General features: G+C 41.1%; 1 protein-coding gene across 40 annotated transcripts in view; it reads right to left on the reverse strand.

Moving 5' to 3' along the window:
- Positions 1 to 25390, reverse strand: part of DCUN1D1 (defective in cullin neddylation 1 domain containing 1) — a 56357-nt gene that overhangs the window by 25399 nt on the left and 5568 nt on the right. For 3 of the 40 annotated variants that reach the window (XM_081571118.1, XM_081571143.1, XM_081571111.1), the window contains exons 1-2: positions 8024 to 8116; positions 623 to 699 (exon numbers count right to left, since the gene is read on the reverse strand). The exons of 1 other annotated variant lie outside the window; for it this stretch is intronic. In XM_081571118.1, coding sequence (XP_081427244.1) covers positions 623 to 631 — 9 coding nt within the window. In that variant the 5' untranslated portion in view covers positions 632 to 699; positions 8024 to 8116. Of the gene's footprint in view, positions 1 to 622; positions 4723 to 4783; positions 5026 to 5047; positions 5249 to 6175; positions 6248 to 8023; positions 8122 to 9839; positions 9939 to 25390 lie in introns of those variants that run through there. 36 more of the 40 variants (XM_081571132.1, XM_081571149.1, XM_081571139.1 and 33 more) reach the window with 26 other exon arrangements.

Consider the following 25390-nt stretch of genomic DNA (forward strand, 5'->3'; position numbering starts at 1 on the left):
ATTATATAAAATGGATTCAACATTTTCCCCTTTTGTTTTGGCTTTTCCTTAGGTGGGGATATACATCTAAAGTGACTAGGTAAACTAGACAGTCAGCAGGTTATTCAAGAGCTTGTTTGTGTCCACAAAGCAACTGAATCCTATTTGGAACTATCTCTCTTCATCAAATGTCATGGCTAATACTATCACAACTTGAGCAACACACACTCAAATTTAAAAGGGGGCTTTCTCACAGATTTTCATTATGCTTGACTCAACCTATGAAGTCATAATCAAAAGAGCCACTTGACTCAAATAAGCCCAGTTCTTTCAAAACTTAAAAAAAAAAAGCCCCACTACCACGAGTTAATTTTACTTTCAACTTTTTTACCATATGTACCAAAAGAGTTCTAATTTTTCAATTACTTAAGTGTTTACATCAGATCATCTGATTTGATATGGAAACAACTAGGTCACTATTCAATATAAGGAAGAAACCAGAGTGAAAGTAATAAAAAATTCCACACCCAGATGGAAAGGCTGCTTGCCGGGTTTAAAAAAAAAAAAAAGAGGAGGGGTAGATAAAGTGTGTAACCAGAGACCAGGCTTCTAATCCCTGCTCTCTCACATAGTAGCTCTTTACCTTGGTCATCTCTTTAGAAACGCTGAACGTCCTTTTTCAGACATGATACAAGGAGGTAGCAATACCTATCTCACAAACTGGAGTGAAGATAAAAAACAGCTGTGAATTGTTTGACTGGCAGAGGGTATGTTCTCAATAAACACTAATGTCCTTCCTTTTCCCCAGAGGCCCAGTTTTTTTGCATAGTCATTAAATGACAGGCCAACTACTACACACTCAAACCAGTCTACAAAAGAGACTGCACTGCGCTGTTTTTATTAACTAGCATGGCTAGGTAAACTTGATGTTCAACTAGTATTTACTAAATATTGGGCCGTCACCTTAGAATTCAAAACTCTACACACAGAAGCTGCATTTCTTCTTGTCTTTAAAAACTGTTTGGGACATAATTATGTGTAACTGTAATAGGCCACTATGAGACAGTAGAAACAAGGTCTATCATACAATTCAGAATCCTTCACTGGCTTCCCATTTCTCTTGAAGTAAAAACACAACATCCTTCCAATGTCCACCCATGCCTGTCTCTACTCCTTACCACTCAGACCTCATCTGCTCCAATGCCCAATATGCCCCTCTCCCCCAACCACACTGGATTCACTGTTCCTCAAACTCTCTGACCACATTTCTGGGTGGCTTACTCTTTCATCTCCCAGTCAGCTCAAAATCTACTTCATCAGTGGTGCAAACATCGTTTTGCACCCCCAATTCTACTGTGCCCCAACACTCCCAATTCCCCCCACCCAACACTGCTTCTCTCCCAAAGCACTTTACACTTTCTAACACAGTAAGGAAGAAAAAATATATACTATGCTTATCATTTGTCTCTCCCTAGTAAAAATGCAACCCTCACCAGGACAGAGATTTTTATCTCAAGGGGAAAAAAATATATATATATATGTATGTGTGTACATATATATACACACACATATGTGTTTGTGTGTCTGTATCCACATCCCCAGCGCCCAGAACAGTGCCTGGCATACAGTAGGCATTTAAGAAATAATTATTAAAATTAATTAAGGCCCTCCCTTAATCTACTTATGTATATGCAAAACAATGTGAAACAATAGGAAGACAACCTTGAACAGGCCTACATTAATCTAGACTTACAAACTCTGACATTTGTTGAAAATATAACCTTAAATTTCAAAGTCCACACATTTAAAAAAAACATTAAAAACATAGTAAATTAACAGCACTAACCACTCATCTGAATTTTGTTATTTAACATTTTCATTAATAACACTCGGGTTTTCCTCTGTTTAAATGAATAAACTAACTTCAAATCAATTTTCAACCATTTCGCTAGATTTCATGTGAGCTAAGACTGTAGGTACCATAAGTACTGGGGAAAAGAGTAAAACCAGGAAAAATTAGTTTCAGTTCTGCAATTAACAATTTTGCAAACTTGAACCTCAAAACCTCTCTGATCCTCAATTTCTTCTTCTGTAAAAGGGAAGAGGAATCAATTAGATGATCTCTGAAGATATATTTCAGGTCTAAAAATTTCATGATGCTGTGAGTCTATAAAAATCTAGTAGGTTACACAGTCTACAACTTCTCACACATCTAAGAAAAATCATTAAAATAAAAAATTTTAGCTGAATGTACCTTTATCAAATCCTGTCCTCTTACAAATAAGAAAAGAAGCCAGAAGTCAAACACTTTTTAAAAAGATTTTCAGGAGTAACAAAATATTGTCTAGTTTTGGAGCTATTTTTGATCTTTCTATGTGGGTGTCAGGTAGATTAAATGAACAATTTTTCTTACACAAAATAGATATAAAGAAACAAAAAATTCAGATATTCCATCATTTAAGTCTGACCCGGAATCCCAGAAGTGACAATATAACATGTGCTCTAGAAATGGACTGCGTTACACACAGAGAAACATTAGCCCCAAAATTGTATCAAGAAATAATTGCAAGTAAAATAAATTTACAATGAAAAACTAGAAAATTCTTATCGCCTAAATTCTTTTAGGGCCCATGGTGATTTAGCTTCCAAACAAAAGCATACCAAGACAATTCTGGTGACATGATCTGAATTCAGCCACAAAAAAAGTGTTTTAAATTAGTAATATCTTCCCATTACTAGTGTAATTAAATGAGTTATGGCTAAGTTCCAAAACTAGCTACTTCAATAGCAATAAAAGGACAAAAGCTTACAAGTCCCAATACAAGTTGAACTCTCATTTGAATCAGGTGAATCCTGAATTCATGAACAGGTAATGAGCATTATCAACACCTTGGATTCCAGAGATAGTGGTGATTGGAGGCTATCATGAACAGAACGTATTTTGATGGGTTCACTGAGTGTTTACCAGGGAATTACATTTCATTACTTCAAGCTTACTCTTATAAACCAAGCGTCTGGAAACTCTAGGAGTAACATCTATGACCGTCAAAATACTTAAGAAATTGGAAACTGTTTAGCCGCCCTGCTGGATCTTTGAACACTGTAATATCAATCTAAACGTTAACCAGTACTTTATGGCAAAGTTTTCTTACAAATACAAATGGTCAGCTTTCATGGAACTTACCGCAGAACCTAGGTCTTACATGGCAAACTAAACCACATATTCATACACGACACCAAAATTCTGCTAAGTTGGAGGCTGCGACGAGCTAAGTGTCATTCAGCAGAAATAAGACCAACCAAAAACAAAGACACTGGAGCAGACGCACATACACCCTCCTCAAAGAGGCCTTTATGTTCCCCATGAGCAAAAGGACAATAATATCACTTTTACTGTCTATTCATACAGTAACCTGCATGGAATTCAACTCATGCTCAGACTACAATGCCAAACATCGCTTCTGAAAAACAAAAAGTCCAAGAGTCAGGTACATTATTACCAAACTGTAAACAGATAACTTGAACACCACGTCTTGAAGCTTGTAGGACATTTTCCAAACAAAAAAGCAGAGGGGTCTAACTTGACAAACTGTTTTTTAAAAATCACAAATGGTCTTTAACTGGCATAATAAAGCAATTACTCCTCCCACCTCAAGGAAACAAAATATGTGCTCAAAAGGTAGCAAGTCTGTTTCTCCTAATTTTATGAAATGAGAACAGGTTGCACTTCCGTACTTCCCCCCTCTCCTCACGTCCCCCCAGCTCGGCGGTCTCCCATGTTCTCAGAAGAGGTAAATATAACCTCCACCAACTGGCCAGTGAAACTCCCATTTTCCAAGAGCACGGGACGTAGCGAGAGGTGATGGAGAAAGAAGAGGGCTGTTACCCCGCCCCAAGCAAAACTGCCTAGAGACTTGAGGGGTGCTGGAGCCGGAGCGGAGGAGGGAGAGGAGCGCCGGGAAAGTCTTTGCTTCTCCCCGGCGGGGCGGAGGGGGAAGCCCCGGCTCCGGGCGGGGGGAGCCTCCTACCCGGAACCCCAGACCCCGGTTCCCTGCCAGACACAATGGAGCCGGCGTGGGGGCCGGGCAGGGACCGGGCCGTTGCCCCATCCCCTCCCCCGCCCCAACGCCTGCTCCCGCCGCGTCGGGCCCAGCGAGGGGCACCGGGGGCCGCTCCCCGGGTCCCAAACTCCCCGGGGCTCCCGACTAGGCCCGGCTCCGCTCCGCCTCCTCGGCTCTCGCGTAGCGGCGGCGCCCGGGCGGGAAGGGGCGAAGGAGGAAGGGAGAGGCAGGCAGGAGAGCCCCGCCGGGGAGCGGGACGGAGGCCGCAGGCCGAAGCTCGGGGCGGCGGGGTCGCCGCGGGGCGGAGGGCGGCCGGGGCGGGGGTGCGCGGCTGCGCCGGCCCCCAGCCGGCGGGGCGGGCGGCCGCAGTGCCTCACCATGTTGGTGTCCTCCAGGCCTCTCCCCTCCTCCTCCGGCTCCGCAGCGAATGGACGGCGGCGGCGGCGGCGGCTCCTCTCACGGGCTCGCCGGGCTCCCGCTCATGCGCAGTGCGGGGCGGCCCCGGCGCGGCCCGAGGAGGCAGCCCCGGGCCTCCGGGAGGCGGAGGGATTGGGGCGGGCGGCAGGCGCCCCGCGCGGGGCTTCCCCCGGGCGCGGGGGTCCCCCCGGGTTGGCAGGGAGGGCGCGGGCGGGGCAGGGGGCGACGCACGCACCGCGCGCGCAGACATCCTCCCGCCGCGCCCGGCGGCCCCCGGCGTGTCGGGGGCCAGGGGACACCACCTACGCTGCCTACGCGCTCCTTACGCCGTCGGACTGCCGGGCCGGGTCTCCACCGATTCGAGGAGGGGAAGAGCGGTGGCCGAAGACTTGAGCAGCTGGGGACCACTTGGAAGGGCTAGGACTGACGCGCTAGATCCGACCCAAACCACCCCTTCCCATCAATATCAAAAGGCGGGGGCGGGGGGGAGGGGGGTTGTGGAGAAAAATAGTAAAAACACCTCCACCCCCCAGTGTTTTCTTCTCCCAGTCCACTATCTGGACTCCATCGGGTCCCCCACGTGGACATACCAGAGGAAACCATGGTCTAGCCATGGGGGAGCCGGAATGCCCTTTAGAATGGCCCAGACTTCCCAGACCTCTGTCTACAGGAAGATCAGTGGGATGGCCCTAGGGTTCAGGCGAGGAGGATTAAGGTTTCAGGGCCTCATTCATGCCACTCTGGTGGCTGATATCAGTGCCTACGCCTTGCTCTAAATGTCCGCTTAGTTCAACCTTCCTAGGATAAGTTTGGAAAATAAAGACCTTTTTTTTTTTTTTTTTTTTTTTTTTTTACCAAGGGTTGATACAATCTTGGTTACAAGTCTGATGAGGCTGAGGGTACCTGGATTTTCTGCTGGGGATCAAGTGCTACAGGGAGTACAAAAGATTCTTTGGAGTGGTCCCTGACCTTAAAAAATTGACTATCCAGTTAAATGCGACGCTTTCACAAAGGAAGGAAATGAGAAAACAGGTAATAAAGTAAACATCAAAAAATCACATCTAAGACTGAAGCCAAAAAATCTGTATTTCAGGACAGAACCAACCTGAGTGGAAGTGTTATCATTCTCACCTGTTATCACTCTACTCACCAACATCCTTTTCCCTCCTAATACTAGCTGCAGCTGCTGCTGCTGCTAAGTCGCTTCAGTCGTGTCCGACTCTGTGCGACCCCATAGACGGCAGCCCACCAGGCTCCGCCGTCCCTGGGATTCTCCAGGCAAGAATACTGGAGTGGGTTGCCATTTCCTTCTCCAGTGCATGAAAGGGAAAAGTGAAAGGGAAGTCACTCAGTCGTGTCCGACTCTTAGCGACCCCATGGACTGTAGCCTACCAGGCTCCTCCATCCATGGGATTTTCTAGGCAAGAGTACTGGAGTGGGGTGCCATTGCCTTCTCCGCCTAATACTAGCATAGGCTGCCAGATCAACCCAATGACTTCACGGCTTTCAAATTCTTATCAAAATTTTTTGGCTATTCCGGGGGGCCTCCTGACACTTCCTGGAGCAGCCATGTATCAGGAGCTCCCAGGACTCTACCAAGACCCATCCCTGGCTACCAATAAACATACATCCGTTGTTTCACCAGCCTTCAGTGTGCACATATTAATGTCCCAGACTCCTTGCTAAGCCCTGGGAAAATAAAGACAAACCAGATCTACCTAATGCAGCAAGCCTGAAGCTGGACCACAGCCATAGATGTTCTCCTTCCAGGAATTCACCTAGCATTTGACCTGAAATATCAAGTAATATCTAGGGTCTTAATGAAGACGATTCACTGTCTCTCTTTCCACAAACTTGTACTTCACTAAGGTAACAGCTCATGGGTTTTCTTAAGCTCCGTTTCCTGACTGCCAACTCCAGCAAGGGCTTCCCTGGTAGTTCAGCAGTGAAGAATCCACCTGCCAATGCAGGAGACACAGGTTCAGTCCCTGGGTCGGGAAGATCCCCTGGAGAAGGAAATGGCAACCCAGGCCAATATTCTTGCCAAAAAAATCCTATGGACAGAGGAGCCTGGAAGGCTACAGTCCAAGTCCATGGGGGCGCAGAAGAGTTGGGTATGACTTGTTAACTAAACAAGAGCACCTCCAACAAACGGTTTTTCTCATTCTACCTGACCTCTCTACTGCATTTGAACACTTTCGCCCTAGATTTCCTCTCCATTATGTTCCATGATTCCACTTTTTACTATGTTTCCTCCTTCCTCTGTGCCACTCTCCTTTGCTGGCTCAGCTCTCTTTGGGTCTTAAATGGTAGGCTTTTCAGAACTACCCGACTCTCTTCCTGTATATGAGCTGTGTCATGCCCTCACTCACAGTTCCACAATGTCAACTATTATCTACATCTTCAGGAGTCCTAAATCTTGACTTCTAGGTCCTGAGTGGCAGGCCTGTACACTAATTTTGGTTACTTCACCAGCCTGTCAAACTTGACAGATCCAAAACCTTATCCACAAATGTGCTTTTCCTCCTGTCTTTTTCTCAGATCAGCCAAGTCAGAAATTTAAGTCATTCACGACTCCTTCTACTTCATCCCTCTAATCTAATTGCTCACCAAACTTCAGTTTCACCTCCTAAATAATTTTGAATCTGCACTCTATCTTCTACCCTTCTATAGCCAAGCCTCTATTATATCTCTTCTCATAAGTAGCCTCTTAACTCAAGTTCTGGCTTCTACTCTTTCCCTACCATTCCAGACTTCTCTTGCTATAACACAAATCTGAATTTTATCCTTAACATTCTCACTGGGCTCCATAAATGTGAGCCCCTTTTGTGTGGCATATAAGGCGCTCTCCCCATAATCTGTCCACTAACCTTGCAATTTTCCACCCCCTTCCACACCAATGCACCTCATATTTGTTTTAACAACCCAAGCCTGCCATCTTTCATTCTGCTATCCCTGGATAGCAGGCTAACACTGACTGAAGGCTTTCCATATACCAGGCACTGTGTTAAACCCATACACAGCCTAAGTCACATAATCCTCACTTCAATCCTATGCATGCATGCATGCTAAGTCATTTCAGTCGTGTCCGACTCTGTGCGACCCCATGGACAGCAGCCCACCAGGCTCCTCCGTCCACAGGATTCTCTAGGCAAGAATAATGGAGTGGGTTGCCATTTCCTTCAACCCTATGAACTGTGCCCAAAGACTATACCCACTCTACCAAGGAAGAAACAAGCACAGAGAGGTTGGGTAACATGCCAAATATTCTCCAGCCGATAAGTAGTAAAGGTGAGATTTAAACCCAGACAGGTGGCACTGGTGCCTGCCTACTAATATGAGAGACATAAGAGATGTGGGTTCGATCCCTGAGTTGCGAAGATCCCCTGGAAGAAGGCATGGCAACCCACTCCAATATTCTTGTCTGGAAAATCTCATGGACAGAGGAGCCTGGCAGACTACAGTTCATAGGGTTGCAAATAGTCACACAAAATTGAAGTGACTTAGTATGTGTGCAGTCTGGCAACAGACTCTATTCTCTTAACCACTTCACTGTTATTTCCTACCCAAAACCTCTATGCTCAACTCAGAGACCATCTTCTCTGTGATAAGCTCCTGACCTCATTCCTTACATTCCACCAGGTAGGTATGTTTCTCCTTCTGTACTTCTGTGACAGCTTACATATACTTCTATTATGCTTATGACATCATATATGATAATGTTTGCCTCCATGACCTCCCCTGCCAGACTGTGCACTGCTCCAGGCCAGAGACCCAGTAGCATACATTTCTGAGTTTTCAGTGTCAAAATGAGTGCCTTGAATATAGGATATATATATATATATACACACACACAAACACACACACACATATATATACATACTCCATGGTAATACTTGGATAAATTAAAAGAAAGACAATATCTGACTGATGTTTTGATCTGCCTTAAGACTGTGCCTATATTGTTTGTTATTGTAATGGGATGTCTTTACTCCTTGGCAGATGTATGTTATGCCATATGGTCAGCTGGTAAATGTAGTAGCAACTGCACCCATTACTGCACTTCCAAGCTACAGTACTGAATGTGAAATGGAGAATTATTACTCAGTCATTGTGGTTGAGTGAGAGAAACATACTTGTTAAAATTGTCCTGATTATTTTTAAATGGAAAATTCCTAAAGATAAAGCATAAATTACATGATTTAATTAACTGAAGAATATTAATTAACATGTTCATATCACTTCTTTTGTCATGAGGTTTCAAGTATTTAAGTTAAGAAGTTGAGGCTTTTTAAGTACAGAATTTGTAAAGATTATTTTCTACAGTGACAATCTCAATATAGCAGGAAATAAGATGGAAACATCTAGCCAGAATTCACCATCATTCTCCCTCTCCCCCACTAGAAATCTGTATTTACACATAGAAAAAGATGTTGATATACAGATACACATATGTATATGTCACACACCTATGTGTATGTATAGTGAGTGCATATACATATAATCACTGTATACCTATAGCTATATAGACAAAGTAATATTCAGTATTTGTACATAATACAATTTTCAAGGTAAAACATGCAACTTTGAAACTAATTGTTGCCTTCGAAGTTTAAAAGTCATGTTAAGACATATATATTTGCTGATAAAATTGTTGCAAGTCTGTTTAAAGAAACATGTAAAACCAAGGATTTCACACTTTCAAAATCTATCTTTCAGCAAAAAGAAAGAGCATAAGCAATCTGAAAAGACAGATCGCTAACATTTCTGGTAGTTCATCTAGCTAAAATTAAGCTTGCAGGGTAACTATGTAGACACAGTTACAGTTCAAAGGCACTAGTCTGGGATGCACAGCCAGCACCCTCCCACACTTAACTTGAGTGGACTCAGTTTTGCCCAACATTTACATAAATGTGCTTATTGAATTCAAGCTTGCCTATTTATAAATATGTTAAGAGTAAATGAGACTGACCAAGGCAATCTATTTTAGTTTGAGTGAAACATAACATTTAGATTTTATCAGTCCAGAATTATAATTTTTTAAAGGGTAAGGCAGATAGGACTAGGCCTCGGGGCAGGGCTGTCTAGTGTGACAGCCATGGTCCCCAATTCACACCAAACTCACCAGAGTAGGGGAAGAGCTGTAAGGTTTGGGGCTCTCTTGTCACTGACAAATGTTAACAGTGATGCCAAAGAAATGACTGCCTGAGACTCTCCCCCACATTCTGAACCATTTGAAGAGGAATCCTTAATTAGGACAAGGGAATAAACCTCAAGGAGCATCCCTAGGAAACTGGGTACCACTGTCCTCCTTACAGAAGAAAGCTAACAAAAGCAGTATCAAGTGGGTCACCCTCTAAAGAGGAAAATGGGAATAGTCACCAGACCCAGTCTGTCACCTCAAGGTACATGTGGGTCTGTCGATTTTAGCTGCTCCACACTCATGGCAGAGGAATGGACTTGCAGTAACTTGCTGAGACTGGGGGGACAGCAATGGAAAACCGTCTGAGACCATCACTGATGATGTCACAATGCCCTGCTGTCCCAAGATGTCCATCCTGGACCTCCCTGCCTGGCTCAGCTTGGTCCCTCCTTCATGACACTGTAGCTCAGACCAGATATCTGTCTGGAACAACTCTGATCAGTTGCAAAGAGTAAATTCATTGAGATCTTAATGACTGAAGCAGATCTGCAGGTAGTAGGCTAGATGATCCCCTTTATTCCTGGGTATTTTTGGTATCCTCACCAGAGCATTCTCTGCTGATAATGACAGAGGAAAAGCTGGTATTGAATCAAAACCTCACTTTTCTGTCTTTATTCAGTGAATAGCGCATGTCATGCAAATTTCTTTGGGACTCGTTATTCTCAAAATGAAAAGACTGGGTTGAATTGTAATGAGATTCTATCAACCCCTAAATTTGTTTGGTTCCTTTCTGGTAGTCTATTGTGAACTGTCCTGGAAGATCAGGAAATTAGAGCTTGTCTCATTTATTCATTCATTCATGCATTGTGACATGTATGAAGCACTTACACCAGCACTGCAGTGTCTGACAAATATAATGCAAGCCACAAATGTGAGATACATATGACATTTAAGTTTTTCTAGTATTGAAAAACTTTTAAAGTGAAAAGAAACAGATTTTCACCTGTTTCATTTTCAATATTTAACCCAAGATATCTAAGATACCAGCATTTCAACGTGTACTCCAAATATTGAGATATTTTACTTTTTTCCATGGTAAGTCTTTGACATCTGATGTGTATGTTACACTTAAAGTCATCTTAGTCTGGACCAGTCACATTTGAAGTGCTCTGGTCCAAAGTTGAACAAATGGCTTTGGACATATGCTGAACGGCTACTGTATCAGTCAGCACTGGCCTAGACAGTGGCTGGCCTGAAGAGGATGCCCGACAAATAGGAGTAATCAGTGACCTTACTTCCAGGAAATAGACAAAAACCAAAGTAAACCTGGAATATCAATATATAATCAATAATAGTACAAAAATGGGTTCCCTGATGGCTCAGCATTAAGAATATGCCTACAATGCAGGATATGAGACGCAGATTCAATCCCTGGGTAGGGAAGATCTCCTGGAGGAGGGCATGGCAACCCACACCAGTATTCTTGCCTGAAAGATCCCACGGGGAAAGGAGGCTGCAAGGCTACAGTCCATAAGGTCACATGGAGTCAGCCACGACTGAGTGACTGAGCACAGTTCAGTTCAGTCGCTCAGTCGTGTCCGACTCTTTGCGACTCCATGAATTGCAGCACGCCAGGCCTCCCTGTCCATCACCAACTCCCAGAGTTTACCCAAACCCCTGTCCACTGAGTCAGTGATGCCATCCAACCATCTCATCCTCTGTCGTCCCCTTCACCTCCTGCCCCCAATCCTTCCCAGCATTAGGGTCTTTTCCAATGAGTCAACTCTTCCCATGAGGTGGCCAAAGTGTTGGAGCTTCAGCTTCAACATCAGTCCTTCCAATGAATATCCTGGACTGATTTCCCTTAGGATGGACTGGTTGGATCTCCTGGCAGTCCAAGGGACTCTCAAGAATCTTCTCCAACACCACAATTCAAAAGCATCAATTCTTCAGTGCTCAGCTTTCTTCACCATCCAACTCTCACATCCATACATGACCACTGGAAAAACCATAGCCTTGACTAGACGGACCTTTGTTGGCAAAGTAATGTCTCTGCTTTTAAAAATGCTATCTAGGTTGGGCATAACCTTCCTTCTAATGAGTAAGCGTCTTTTAATTTCATGGCTGCAATCAGCATCAGCAGTGATTTTGGAACTCAAAAAAATAAAGTCTGACACTGTTTCCACTGTTTCCCCATCTATTTACTATGAAGTGATGGGACCAGATGCCATGATCTTAGTTTTCTGAACGTTGAGCTTTAAGCCAACTTTTTCACTCTCCTCTTTCACTTTCATCAAGAGGCTCTTTAGTTCTTCTTCACTTTCTGCCATAAGTGTGGTGTAATCTGCATATCTGAGGTTATTGATATTTCTCCCAGCAATCTTGATTCCAGCTTGTGTTTCTTCCAGCCCAGCATTTCTCATGATGTACTCTGCATATAAGTTAAATAAGCAGGGTGACAATATACAGCCTTGACGTACTCCTTTTCCTATTTGGAACCAGTCTGTTGTTCCATGTCCAGTTCTAACTGTTGCTTCCTGAACTGCATATAGGTTTCTCAAGAGACAGGTCAGATGGTCTGGTATTCCCATCTCTTTCAGAATTTTCCACAGTTTATTGTGATGCACACAGTTGAAGGCTTTGGCATAGTCAATAAAGCAGAAATAGATGTTTTTCTGGAATTCTCTTGCTTTTTCGATGATCCAGCCGATGTTGGCAATTTGATCTCTGGTTCCTCTGCCTTTTCTAATACCAGCTTGAACATCTGGAAGTTCACGGTTCACATATTGCTGAAGCCTGGCTTGGAGAATTTTGAGCATTGCTTTACTAGCGTGTGAGATGAGCACAATTGTGCGGTAGTTTGAGCATTCTTTGGCATTGTCTTTCTTTGGGATTGGAATGAAAACTGACCTTTTCCAGCCCTGTGGCTACTGCTGAGTTTTCCAGATTTGCTGGCATATTGAGTACAGCACTTTCACAGCATCACCTTTGAGGATTTGAAATAGCTCAACTGGAATTCCATCACCTCCACTAGCTTTATTCATAGTGATGCTTTCTAAGGCCCACTTGACTTCACATTCCAGGATGTCTGGCTCTAGGTGAGTGATCACACCATCGTGATTATCTGGGTCGTGAAGATCTTTTTTGTACAGTTCTTCTGTGTATTCTTGCCACCTCTTCTTAATATATTCTGCTTCTGTTAGGTCCATACCATTTCTGTCCTTTATCGAGCCCATCTTTGCATGAAATGTTCCCTTGGTATCTCTAATTTTCTTGAAGAGATCTCTAGTCTTTCCCAATCTGTTGTGTTCCTCAATTTCTTTGCATTGATCGCTGAGGAAGGCTTTCTTATCTCTCCCTGCTATTCTTTGGAACTCTGCATTCAGATGAGAATATCTTTCCTTTTCTCCTTTGCTTTTCGCTTCTCTTCTTTCCCAGCTGTTTGTAAGGCCTCCTCAGACAGCCATTTTGCCTTTTTGCATTTCTTTTCCGTGGGGATGGTCTTGATCCCTGTCTCCTGTACAATGTCATGAACCTCTGTCCATAGTTTATCAGGCACTCTATCAGATCTAGTCCCTTAAATCTATTTATCACTTCCACTGTATACTCATAAGGGATTTGAAGGGATTTGAGCACACAGGAGCACAAAAATATGTAGCATTTGGGAAGCTAACATAATTCAATTGGAGGGAAAAAAAATTGACAAGAGACAACGAGAAGCCACAGCAATGAGAAGCCCATGTACCCCAACTAGTGAGTAGCCCTGCTTTCTGCAACTAGAGGAAGCCCATGTGCAGCAGTGAAGACCCAGTGCAGCCATTAATAAATAAATATTTTATAAAAATATTGGCAAGGGGGGTGATAAGAATTCTTCCTTTGTTTTTTTTTTTTATTTCGTGCCACAGGCATGTGGGATCTTAGTTCCCCAGCCAGGGATCAAACCCACACTCCCTGAATTAGAAGCTCAGAATCTTAACCACTGGATGGCCGAGGAAGTTCTAAGACTTATTCTTTAAATATACCTATATCTGGGATAAATGTTTTTCAGTGTGCATAGCAAAACAGGAAAATCACCTATACACATTTATAAATGTCTACCAAGCAACAATAATCTGCCTGATTCTTAAACATGTCATCCTATTAAATGTAATTTCTGTATTTTTCAATCAAAAGAAGACATATTAAACACTGAAATGCCTTTCACAAGCACTTTAGAATTTTGAGGTGTTTTTCTCAGGGCTACACAGTAAGTAAATGCCATTTTCTCTGTTCCCTTTCAAGATATGTCACTCTTTTCAAAGAAATTATTTGGGATGGGTGATGAGAGAAGAGTTTGGTGAAAGAGAAAGTTTCTGTGCAAATGTTGTAAAACTTTTAAAAAGTTAATATCATGGTCAGGTTAGCCCTATAGCACTGTGAAAAAGAAAAAAAACAAAAACTGTTAATGTTATGAGATTATCATTTTGAAAATAAATATACAGAAAGAGGAAGTCAATGAAGGAATCTAAAGATGAAACCCAAATAGGTTAATCTGTCGTGGGAGACCTGGAAACACCCTTTAGGACATGTGGGACAGGAGATGACAGGGCAAAGTTCTTTAGAGATGAAATGTGACCTGGCCACTCTTAATTGACCACAAGCAAAAGAAAGGAAAATGTGGCTGCAGACCAACAGAATAATGAATTTTAGAGAATTTGAAGAGGTCCCTTGATTTGGTTGATAGTCTGACCGGGAAGAAGGGTGCAAGGGTGAGGGTTGAGTGGAGGGGAAGCAAGCATGAAGGTCCAGGGTCCGGCCTCACCGGTGAGCTCTAGGGAGGCGTTGGTGACAGCACAATTGGCAGAGCAGGTCTGGCTGGAAAGAATAGCCAGAGGGAGGGGTTAGGAGACAGGAAGGGATTATTTTCATTCCTGATCGATAGGACACAGCCATACAGAGTAACAACAAGCTGTGAAATGTGTAAGAGAACACCTGGCTCAGGCTGGGTGCATGTGACGGGGCCACATACCTTGGGTGAAGTATATGGCCCAGAGCCCAGGTTCTTAGTCCACTACCCTCTGAGTCAGGTGTTTCATTTGTTTGGTTGATCTTGTGGCTGAAAAGTACCTAAGATTTGATTCCAGTCTTTGAGATGGATGATTTCTCAAAAGAAATCATGAATAATATTTATGAAGTGATCTGCAGTTGGAATATTTTCTTTACATTGTATGAAGTTCTGATCCATTTCTTTTCCTCTTTACATTTGTATTTCTCTCTTTTTTAATATTTATTTTTATGTATTTACTTGGCTGCACTGGATCTCAGTTGGGGCACACGTGATCTTTGATCTTCATGGCAGCGTGCAGGATCTTTAAGTGGTGGCATGCAGACCCTCAGCTGTGCATGTGGGATCTAGTTCCCTGACCAGGGATCAAATCTGGGTCCCCTGCTCAGGAAGCATGGAGTCTTAGCCACTGGACCATTAACAGAGTCCCTGTAGTTCTCTTTAGTTAACATACAAACTGAGGGGTGGCATCAGCTTTGAAATATTTGAAATAGACCTATGGGATGACATGAAAAAGTCACAGACTAAGACAGTGGTGTTTTAATCTGTCTGCATATGACTGAGCAAATCATACCTGTCTCCTTTGGGCCTCAGTTCCTCTGACTGGCAAGTTTGGATTAGATAAATTCTTGGTTTCCTTCCAATTTCAAATCTGAGCTTTGTTCAAAATTTCAGGATATGTAATTGTTCTCAGCATTCATTGAACACCTACATGTCAGCCACAGTATGAGGTACTAGAAATATAAAGAAAGAACGGTTCCAGCATCATTGCCCACCCACCCCAGGAACTTAGGATCAGGCAATGCGGAAACTATGAGACTTGAAGAAAGAGTCTTTGGCCAGGTTTACAAGCACTGCATCCAGGAAACCCAACAGGATTATGGGCACAAGGGAGGCTGTGTGAAGCAGGAGAGTGTGGGCTTTGAGTTACCTGGATTTGAGCTTGAACCAGACTCTATCACTTATTATGAAGACAATGTTAACATTTTCCTTAATATGAGATCCAGTTCCTTCATCTCTAAAATATCCACCTCAGAGTATTGTGTGAAAAATCAGTGAGAAAAAGACCACAAATAACAAATGTTGGTGAGGATGTGGAGAAAGGGGACACTCCTACACTGTTGATGGGACTATAAATTGGTGCAGCCACTAAGGAAAACAGTATGGAGGCTCCTCAAAACCTAAAAACAGAAGTGCCACATGATCCAGCAGTTACACTGCTGGGTACATATCCAAAGAGGACAAAAGTACTAATTCCAGAAGATACGTGCACCCCAGTGTTCACAGCAGCATTATCTGCAATAGCCAATATACGGAAGCAACCCAAGTGCGCATCAGCAGATGAATGGGTAAAGAAGATGTGAGAGTACACACACACACACACAGAGGAATACTACTCAGCCATAAAAAAAGAGAAATTTTGCCATTTGCAACAACATGGAGGGACACCTGGAAGGTATTATGCTTAGTGAAGTAAGCCAGACAGAGAAAGGCAAATACTATGCCACTTACATGTGAAATCTAGAAAATAAAACAGATGAATGAATCTAACAAAAAAAGAAACAGACTTACAGATATTGAGAACAAACTAACGGTTACCAGTGGGGAAAGGGAAGTGGGGAGGGGCAAGATAGGAGTAGGGGATTAAGAGGTACAAACTACTATGTATAATATAAATAAGATACAAGGATATATGATAGCTTATTTATATTAATATATATTAATATATTATATAGAATTATTTATACATATATAATATATTTATACATATTAAATATATATTAAATGCATACATATAATATTGTATACATTATATATATTTTTGCATAGGAACATAGTCAATATTTTATAATAAATTTAAATGGAGTATAATCTATAAAAAACTTCAAATCACTATGTTGTCCACCTGAAACTAATATAATATTATAAATCAACTATACCTGGCAGGGACATGAAGGGCTTCCATATAAACCACTTGTTTCACCACCTGCCTGCCTGGTGGGCACATGTCTACTTGTCAGCCTCAGGATGCCTCTGACCTCTGGCAACAGCCAGGGATTGGTCTTACAGCAGGAGAACACAGAAAAGAAGGAATGGGAGCAAGTATACAAATAAAAGGGCTTCCCAGGTGGTGCTAGTGGTAAAGAACTCACTTGCCAGTGCTCGAGACATAAGAGATGCAAGTTCGATCCCTGGTCTGGGGACATCCCCTGGAGAAGGGCATGGCAGCCCACTCCAGTATTCTTACCTGGAGACTCTCATGGACAGAGGAGCCTGGGGCTACAGTCCATAGGGTCATAGAGTTGGACACGACTGAAGCAATTCAGCACATACACATGCAAGTAGAAAATTATTTACTAATTCCCACAATGTTATATGTAATAATGCTTATCAATGAGGAGAAAAATCATCTGAAAGAATCATATATTATTTGTTTTTTGCTACCAATTTACTTTTATAGGAGCCTTGAATGATATAGTTCTATGAATTAGAGCTATTACCCCAACTACTGTTTGGAAAGATAGCAATACGGATCACAGCACAGACCATTTTCAACAGGTAAAAGTCTAACAAAGTCTAACAGAAATGGTTTAGCTAAATAAAAGCTTTCTACTGCTAAAATTATTGAAATTCTTTCATTTTAGCTGGGACTGTTTTAGTTCAAAGTAGTAATACATGTTACTCCAAGCTCATTATGAACTGCCTATATTCTTTCATTACTTAAAAAAAGTGGAGAAATTACTTTATGACTTCTTTAAAAATGCACGTTGATAAGGAAAAAAATGATTTAACACCAAAAGTCCTTGTTGATAGAAATAATTAAGGAGAATCTAAAAAGGTAGAGTCCCTGATCAGGGAACTAAGATCTCATATGCTGCCTGGTACAACTGAAAAAAAAGAGTTCATTGTATATTTGGGGGCAGTTTTCTGGTGGCCTATTGGTTAGAATTCTGGGCTTTCACTGCCTTGACCCGGGTTTGGGGGAACTAAGATCCTGCAAGCTGCACTTTGTGGCCAAAAAGTAAAAAAAAAAAAATTAAATTAAAAAATGAAAGGGTAAAGAACTTGGGAACCACTGCAATAGATATTAGAAACTGACCTTTCAAAATGTTAAAAATTTACTCTCTTCTCATTGATGGGATCTTCATGTATAATATGAATCTAAAATCAAATAATAGTGGCATCTGATTTTCTATTTAGCAACAGTGACTTAAGTGATTACAGTGATATAATTCAATGAATTAAAAGGAACAATTTCAACAAAGAGGGAATTCAAGAAAAGAAACAGTTTCTGAGAGTGTACCAAGTTTATACTTCAATTTCAATTTTACTTCAAAACAATTCAAAAGAAAAGCAAATCACTTTCACCTTGCTTGTAAAACTGCAGAAAATTAAGATTTTATTTTGTAATTTTCCATTTGTTTTACTGGAAGCTTTTTCATTTGGATTTTTGCTGTTGTGTTAGTTGTATACTCTATTGATAAAATCAATCCCAAAGTCAAGGAAGACAAGAATTGAGGTGCTGGCAGATGTTACTGCTTCTAACAGATACTGTGTATAAGATAAGAGCCAACCAGTTTTCACGTTGTGGTTTCAATTAGAGCTCAGAAAAAACAAACTCACCCAAGAGAATTTAGGATTCCACTGGCCTTGAGGAAACTTGTAAGATGAATCATTTCTGGTTCATTCCAAAATAAACATAGATTTTAAACTTCAGGCAGGAGTCAGGTTTCTCACTAACCAAACTTCTTTGTCAACATCTCCCTCCCAGGTAGTGCCTCTAAGTAATGCAGGGCAGATACTGAGACCTGATCAGAGGGGTCTGGTTGAGGCCCAGGAGGAAAATGCAGGCAGGCTGGCCTGGGGTATGAAGGTGGAGAGGGTGTCAAATGAAATGGTATGTTGGATTATTGAGGTTCCAGTCACATATATATCACAACATATATAAAAAATAGTGTTTTGATATCACAACCAAAGGAGGACTAAATAAGGTATAATAATTTTTTACTGTAAAAGTTTTCAAATATATACAAAGTACACCAAATGGTATCATTAATTCTCATGCACGCATCACCCATATTCTACAATTATCATCTCAAGTCCAGCATTGCATCATCCAACCCTACTTATACCATGGCCTGCATCATTTTGATGCAAATCTCAGATATTAGTATATTATTTCATTTGTATTTTAGTATCTCTAAAAGAAAAGGTCTTTAGGGAAAAAAAAAACACAATACCATTAACTCATCAAAAAAAGCAACAATACTTTCTTAATATCATCAAGTTAATGTGTTGTCTTTACTTTTCCCTGGAGTGTGTACACATTTTTTAAGAACATAAACTTTACTTAGAAAGTTAATTAACTCAGGTTTATGTTCTTGATTTCCTAATAATTTGTAGACTCCTTGAGCAGAGGGACTGTGTTTTGTTTATGCCCGCTTCTGAGTGCTTTGCCAATACTTACATCCAGATTTCACAGTAAAGATAATTAATTAAATGTGTAATGAGAGCTTTTTATGACTTTCCATGTAACTTATATTCACAAATCAGAAAAAAGTCATCGCAACACCTGTCCAGATTTTTGGTACAGGAAATTGAGACAATATAGATCCTCAATTTCTTGAATTAAATTGAAACGAAAATGTTATATTTGACATGAGCAAATGCAAATCTGAAACACCTGGCTACGAAAACTCTCTCTTGATAGCTATCAGTTTCTGACAACCTGAGAAATTAATTCTCTAGAGAGAATCTGTCAGTTTTGGCATGCTATCCATAGTCACCAAATAAAAGTAAGAGAACATCCTTGATAGAAGAAAGATGCATCCTATGAATTTTAATACAAAAATGGAAGGTTTGTCTTGGATTGATTCAAGATAAATAGTTTTGAAGATCTATGCACAAGGGATTTTCCCTTTTGTACCATCTCCCCACCTGTTTCCTTTTCACTTCCACACCAGTTCTAGTTCTTTTTTAGTGTGGACAAATAAAATATATGAATTTATAGGAAAAATAAGTGAGAGTTTTGTATCCTTAAGCATATGATCCTAATAGGAAAAAAAGAAAGCTTTGTACATCAAAATAAGTTCTACTTAATTTTATAATAGCAAAAATTTTAAATAAGCTGAATGTCTAAAATGAGGAAAATGGTTATATAAATTATATCCTATTTGATTACCAGGATAACTAAGGAATAATTAACAAGTTTTTAAAGTTAGAATTATGAAGACCATGTAACAACACAGAAGATGCTTATGATGTGTAAGTAAAAACAATCAGGGTTGAAATTTTATGAACATAATGATTTTGATTATGTAAAAAGTGTACCTATAAATAGAAGGCTGAATGGAAATACAGTAAAATAATAATAGTGACTATGCTAGTGTGGGGGAATTATGCATGATTTTAAAAATATATTCCTGGCCTTTAGAATATGCTAAATAAATAACTTATTTATTTTAAAACTAAAAACAGTATTAAATATAAATACCTTTTCTTCTTATTTCTTTATTTGGCTGCACCAGGTTTTAGATCCAGCATGCAGGGTTTTTAATTGCAGCATGCAAACTCTTAATTGTGGCATGTGAGATCTAGTTCCCTGACCAGGGATCAAACTCCCTGCATTGGGAGAACAGAGTCTTAGCCACTGGACCTCCAGGGAAGTACCTGTTTTCTTCTTTTTAAAGTATGTATCCAGCTTATAAATATAAAAAACAGTATTTATATTTTTATTCATATATAAAATAATAGTAAAAGAATCAGGTTAACTTTTAAACATGGTGAAATAAAATATAATTTATTTCTTTTTTTAAGTTTTACTTCTTTTACTTAAGTATTAAATACTATAAAGTATTTAATAACACAATACCTAGCAGGGATCCTTACATATTAGGTGTTTGACATATACTGATTGAATAGATTCGAAAATGCATTCATTTGTTCATTCATTCAACAAATATTTGTTGATGACCTGCTTCACCCAATGAGTGAAGACTCATGGATGACTTAGAAAAGGCTCAAATGATTTTTTTAAATTATGAAATATGCATAAGAATACAAAAACATAAGTGCACTGCTTAACAAACTGTTGTGAAATGAACCCCCAAGCCAGGTTAAGAACCAACATCACCAGCACCCTAGAACACCAACACCTGCATTCCTGACCCCAACCCCTGCCTGCACCCAGCGGTCACCAGGACAGAAGCGGATGTATAAGGACACTTGGGAAACGCCGGGTCCTCTGCTTCCAATGCCCTGGGCATTTGGGGTTTTTTTGTCAAGTATGCAAAAGTAAACATTTTCCCACCTTTGGTTAAGACCTCTGTGTACTTTCATAGCTAATTCTGTATTCCTCATTTCACATTTTTTCTTAGAGTCCCCACAAATTGTATAAGCTTCAGGACCCACAAAATCTGAATCTGCCCTTAGACCACTATCCTGACTATTAGGTATTGTCAGCTTCCAGACGGATTACAGAGTGTAAAACTGTTCCACTTCCCCATTTAGAATGTGCGAAATAGCTCTAAGAGCACTACACCTTGGCTACTCTGAGAGCTACTTAGAGAAGAGAATTGACTGGCCTTTCACAGGAGCATGGTACACGGTGTGGGCTGGTGTTTCACAGCTGTGGCCCCCTCAGAGCCGGGAATAGATCTCACTTGGCTCTCTCTTCTTTCTGAGACACACTCAGTACATCTTAGTGATGCACAGGGAGGACAAGGCCAGCCTATTACCTCCCGGACTAGTCTCTCTGAGGTAGAGCTGCTAACAGACACCTCGCTTGTTAGGCACACAGAATATTTCTAACAAACGTGAATAGTTTGCTAACCTTTTAAAAAAATAAGGAGATACCATGTAAAAAGTCGGCTTTCTGACTTCTTGTAAGCAGTTCGAAGATGTGCCCACTTCTGGGCCCACATTCCCACCTGACCTGGCACCAACTGGGTAGAGCTGCAGAACATCCACTTTCTGAGGCCAGACCTCCTCCCTGAACTCCAGTTACTTCACTTACAGGTGTTGTCTGAGTATTTGGTCCCTTTATGCTTTTGTATTGACAATCTAAGGTGGCTCAGTGGTAACAGAATCCACCTGAAAATGAAGAAGACACTGGTTCGATTCCTGGATCAGGAAGATCCACTGGAGAATGAAATGGCAACCCACTCCAGTGTTCTTGCCTGGAGAATCCCATGGACAGAGGAGCCTGGCGGGCTACAGTTCAGGGGGTCACAATGAGTCAGACGCAACTGAGTAACTAAGCACGCATGCACAACCCATTACCTTGTATTAATACAAAATGCTTTCTTCAGTGATCTTTACAAAATTCAATGTAAAGATAAGAAGGAACAAACTCCCTTCAAATACTCCATGATGACTTTCTTGCCAATATTTCCTGAACCCTTTACAACGGTGCTAGCAAGTCACCACCTCAAATGGAGTTAAACTATCTAAATGTACACAGATGAAGAAAATGAGAAACATACAAAGGTTCATCTCAAATGAAATAGTTTCCTGATCAGAAGCAGTAAGCAGCAGCTAAGCATAACTTTAGATCTGTGCTTACTGAATTTTAAGGTGTATCAAACTCTTATCTGGAGACCTTGTTAAAACACATGGCTGGGTCCCCTTCCCAGAGTTTCTGATTCTGTAGGTGTAGGGTGGGGCTGATCCTCAGCTGTTGTCCATTCTGCTGGCCTTTCTGAGAACCACTGAGGCATGCTACTCAAAATGTGATCCCCTGGCTCTGTGCCTGGGAGTCTGTTAGGAATGGAGAATCTCAGGCCCTCTCTAGACCAGTGGGATCAGGATCTGCAGTGGCTTGTAGGAACATTACACAGGCGCACTGGACTAACTTGTCACTCCCAAATCTTCCTGGGGCCTTTGTTAACTATGCAGAATGCCAGTCCTTTCCCTTAGAAAGTTATTCAGAAATCTATTCTTATCAAGTGCTCCAAGTGATTCTTATCAGGGAAGTTTAGGGAAAATAGGCTAATGGTGGTATTAACAAATCCAAAGAAAGAATATATTTAAAAAAAAATAGAAATGAGCAAATGAAAAAGTTTTAAGTGGGAAATCCCAGGGGAGAAAACTGGTAGCTTGTCTTCAACCTTTTGGGGCTTTGGAGCCAACATTATGCATTGCTTTTGTGACAAGAGATACATCCAATTGTCAGGTCCTTTACCATGCAACAAACTCCTTTCTTCTGGGTTCTTGCTCAACAAGAAGCCTCAACATTATAATTTGGCTTCCAAGTGTTTTTCACACCAGGAGAAACACACCAGTAAAATCAATACACGTATTCTGATTTGTGATAGGTACATTTTCCACTGTGAATCAAAAAATAATTAAGGTATTGATATATTTTTCTGTGGGTTCTCTTAGTGTCTCTAAGAGACCAAACCACTTTTGTTTTAATAACAAAATCAAATTTCTGGGCACATGTGTATGTTATTCTGTTGGAGGAAGGGACAAATATTTTTGCCCATAGGTAGGTGTTTGTGCTGTTGAATCTGATTCTTTGCAACCCCATGGACTGTAGCCCACCAGGCTCCTCTGTCCATGGGATCTTTCAGACGAGGATACTGGCATGTGTTGCCATTTCCTTCTCCAGAGAATCTTCCTGAGCCAGGGACTGCAGGCAGATTCTTTACTCGCTGAGCTATCAAAGAAGCCCCTTTGCCCATAGAGTTTTCTTATATGTGGATTCCACCATGTAGTTTTAATATTTTAAATGTTTTCATACATTTCTTTAAGCAATCAGATTTTTTTTGAAAGGAGAATTACATTAGAAAATAATAAAAGTATGCAAAATATACAAGAAATAAACATTTAAAAAAGTTAAGAGTTAAACAAATTGTCTTAAATTTTAATTCTTTCAGTTTTATAAGTGAAATGCTGGCCTTGGTGAGTCCTATGTTTTCCCTTAATCTGTTTTCACATTCTCCAGGAAGAGGGTGAAATTCTACCCTTCTGCTTAGAAGACCTAAACTGTTACTGAATCCACCTACATTTTTTCCCAAATATCAGATGTTTCCAAAGTCCTTTCAAGGAATATAAATCTCTGAGAACTGTGGACCTCATTGCCTCCGTCTACCATCCAATCTCACAGTTTTCAACTGGGAAATTAACAAATTCCTTGTCAATGTTGAAACATGGTATTTCTATTAAGGCTTCAAGTGAATAATCTTATTCTAGAAATGAGGCCATCAGAGGATCGGTTTGTTTGGAGGATATTTTAATGTTAACCCCCATTCTGAATAGAACAGTTTTATTTCCAAGGTTCCAATTCCACCTTAAGTTACACTGAGTTTTTAAAGACATCTGGCCAGTTGCATGACTGAGATCCTCTGGTCAAGCAAACATGAGGGCACTGGTACCATTAAGTTCTCTGGGTGGAGATCTGAAAGCATGAAAAGATACTCAGCCAAGGACGAAAGGTTTTCAGAAAATGGGTAAGAGTGTAACTGAGCAAGACTCTATGGATACTTCGGGGGACAGACCCCTCCCCCATATTCTCTGCTTTAGCTCCTCTCTGGAGTATCTAGATAATAGTGTCTGATGCACATTTCCTGAGTTATTTTACAGATGTGAAAGTCAGTTCAGTTGCTCAGTCGTGTCTGACTCTTTGTGACCCCATGGACTGCAGCACACCAGGTCTCCCTGTCCATCACCAACTCCCAGAGTTTATTCAAACTCATGTCCATCACGTTGATGATGCCATCCAACCATCGTATCCTCTACCATCCCCTTCTCCTCCCACCTTCAATCTTTCCCAGCATCAAGGTCTTTTCCAATGAGTCAGTTCTTCACATCAGGCTTCAACATCAGTCCTTCCAATGAATATCCCAGAGTGATTTCCTTTAGGATGGACTGGTTGGATCTCTTTGCAGTCCAAGGGACTCTCAAGAGTCTTCTCCAACACCACAGTTCAAAAGCATTAATTCTTTCGTGCTCAGCTTTCTTTATAGTCCAACTCTCACATCCATACATGACCACTAGAAAAACCATAGCTTTGACTAGATGGACTTTTGTTGACAAAATAATGTCTCTACTTTTTAATATGCTGTCTAGGTTGGTCATAACTTTTCTTCCAAGGAGCAAGCATATTTTAATTTCATGGCTGCAGTCACCATCTGCAGTGATTTTGGAGCCCACAAAAATAAAGTCTGTCACTGTTTCCATTGTTTCCCCATCTATTTGCCCTGAAGTGATGGGACCAGATACCATGATCTTAGTTTTCTGAATGTTGAGTTTTAAGCCAACTTTTTTACTCTCCTCTTTCACTTTCATCAAGAGGCTCTTTAGTTCTTCTTTGCTTTCTGCCATAAGGGTGGTGTCATCTGCATATCTGAGGTTATTGATATTTCTCCTGGCAATCTTGATTCCAGCTTGTGCTTCATTCATCCCCCCGGCATTTCTCCTGATGTACTCTGCATATAAGTTAAATAGGCAGGGTGACAATATGCAGCCTTGATGTACTACTCCTTTCTCGATTTGGAACTAGTCTGTTGTTCCATGTCCAGTTTTAATTGTTGCTTCTTGACCTTCATACAGATTTCTCAGAAGGAGGAAACCCTTCAAGGAGCTTTATATTGGCACCTTTACAATAAATGCTGAGCTTTCCTTCACTGCAACCCAGTGTCAGTAGATTAACTTTACTGCAAATCGATGAGCAGACCCCAGTTTGGTGTGGTAATAAGGGGAATGTATGTTCTTGATGAATAAAACTGCTACCCTACCCCAATC

This window comes from Giraffa tippelskirchi, chromosome 2 (genome assembly GCF_054371585.1).
Source record: "Giraffa tippelskirchi isolate mGirTip1 chromosome 2, T2T-mGirTip1v1.2.pri, whole genome shotgun sequence".
NCBI lineage: Eukaryota > Metazoa > Chordata > Mammalia > Artiodactyla > Giraffidae > Giraffa > Giraffa tippelskirchi.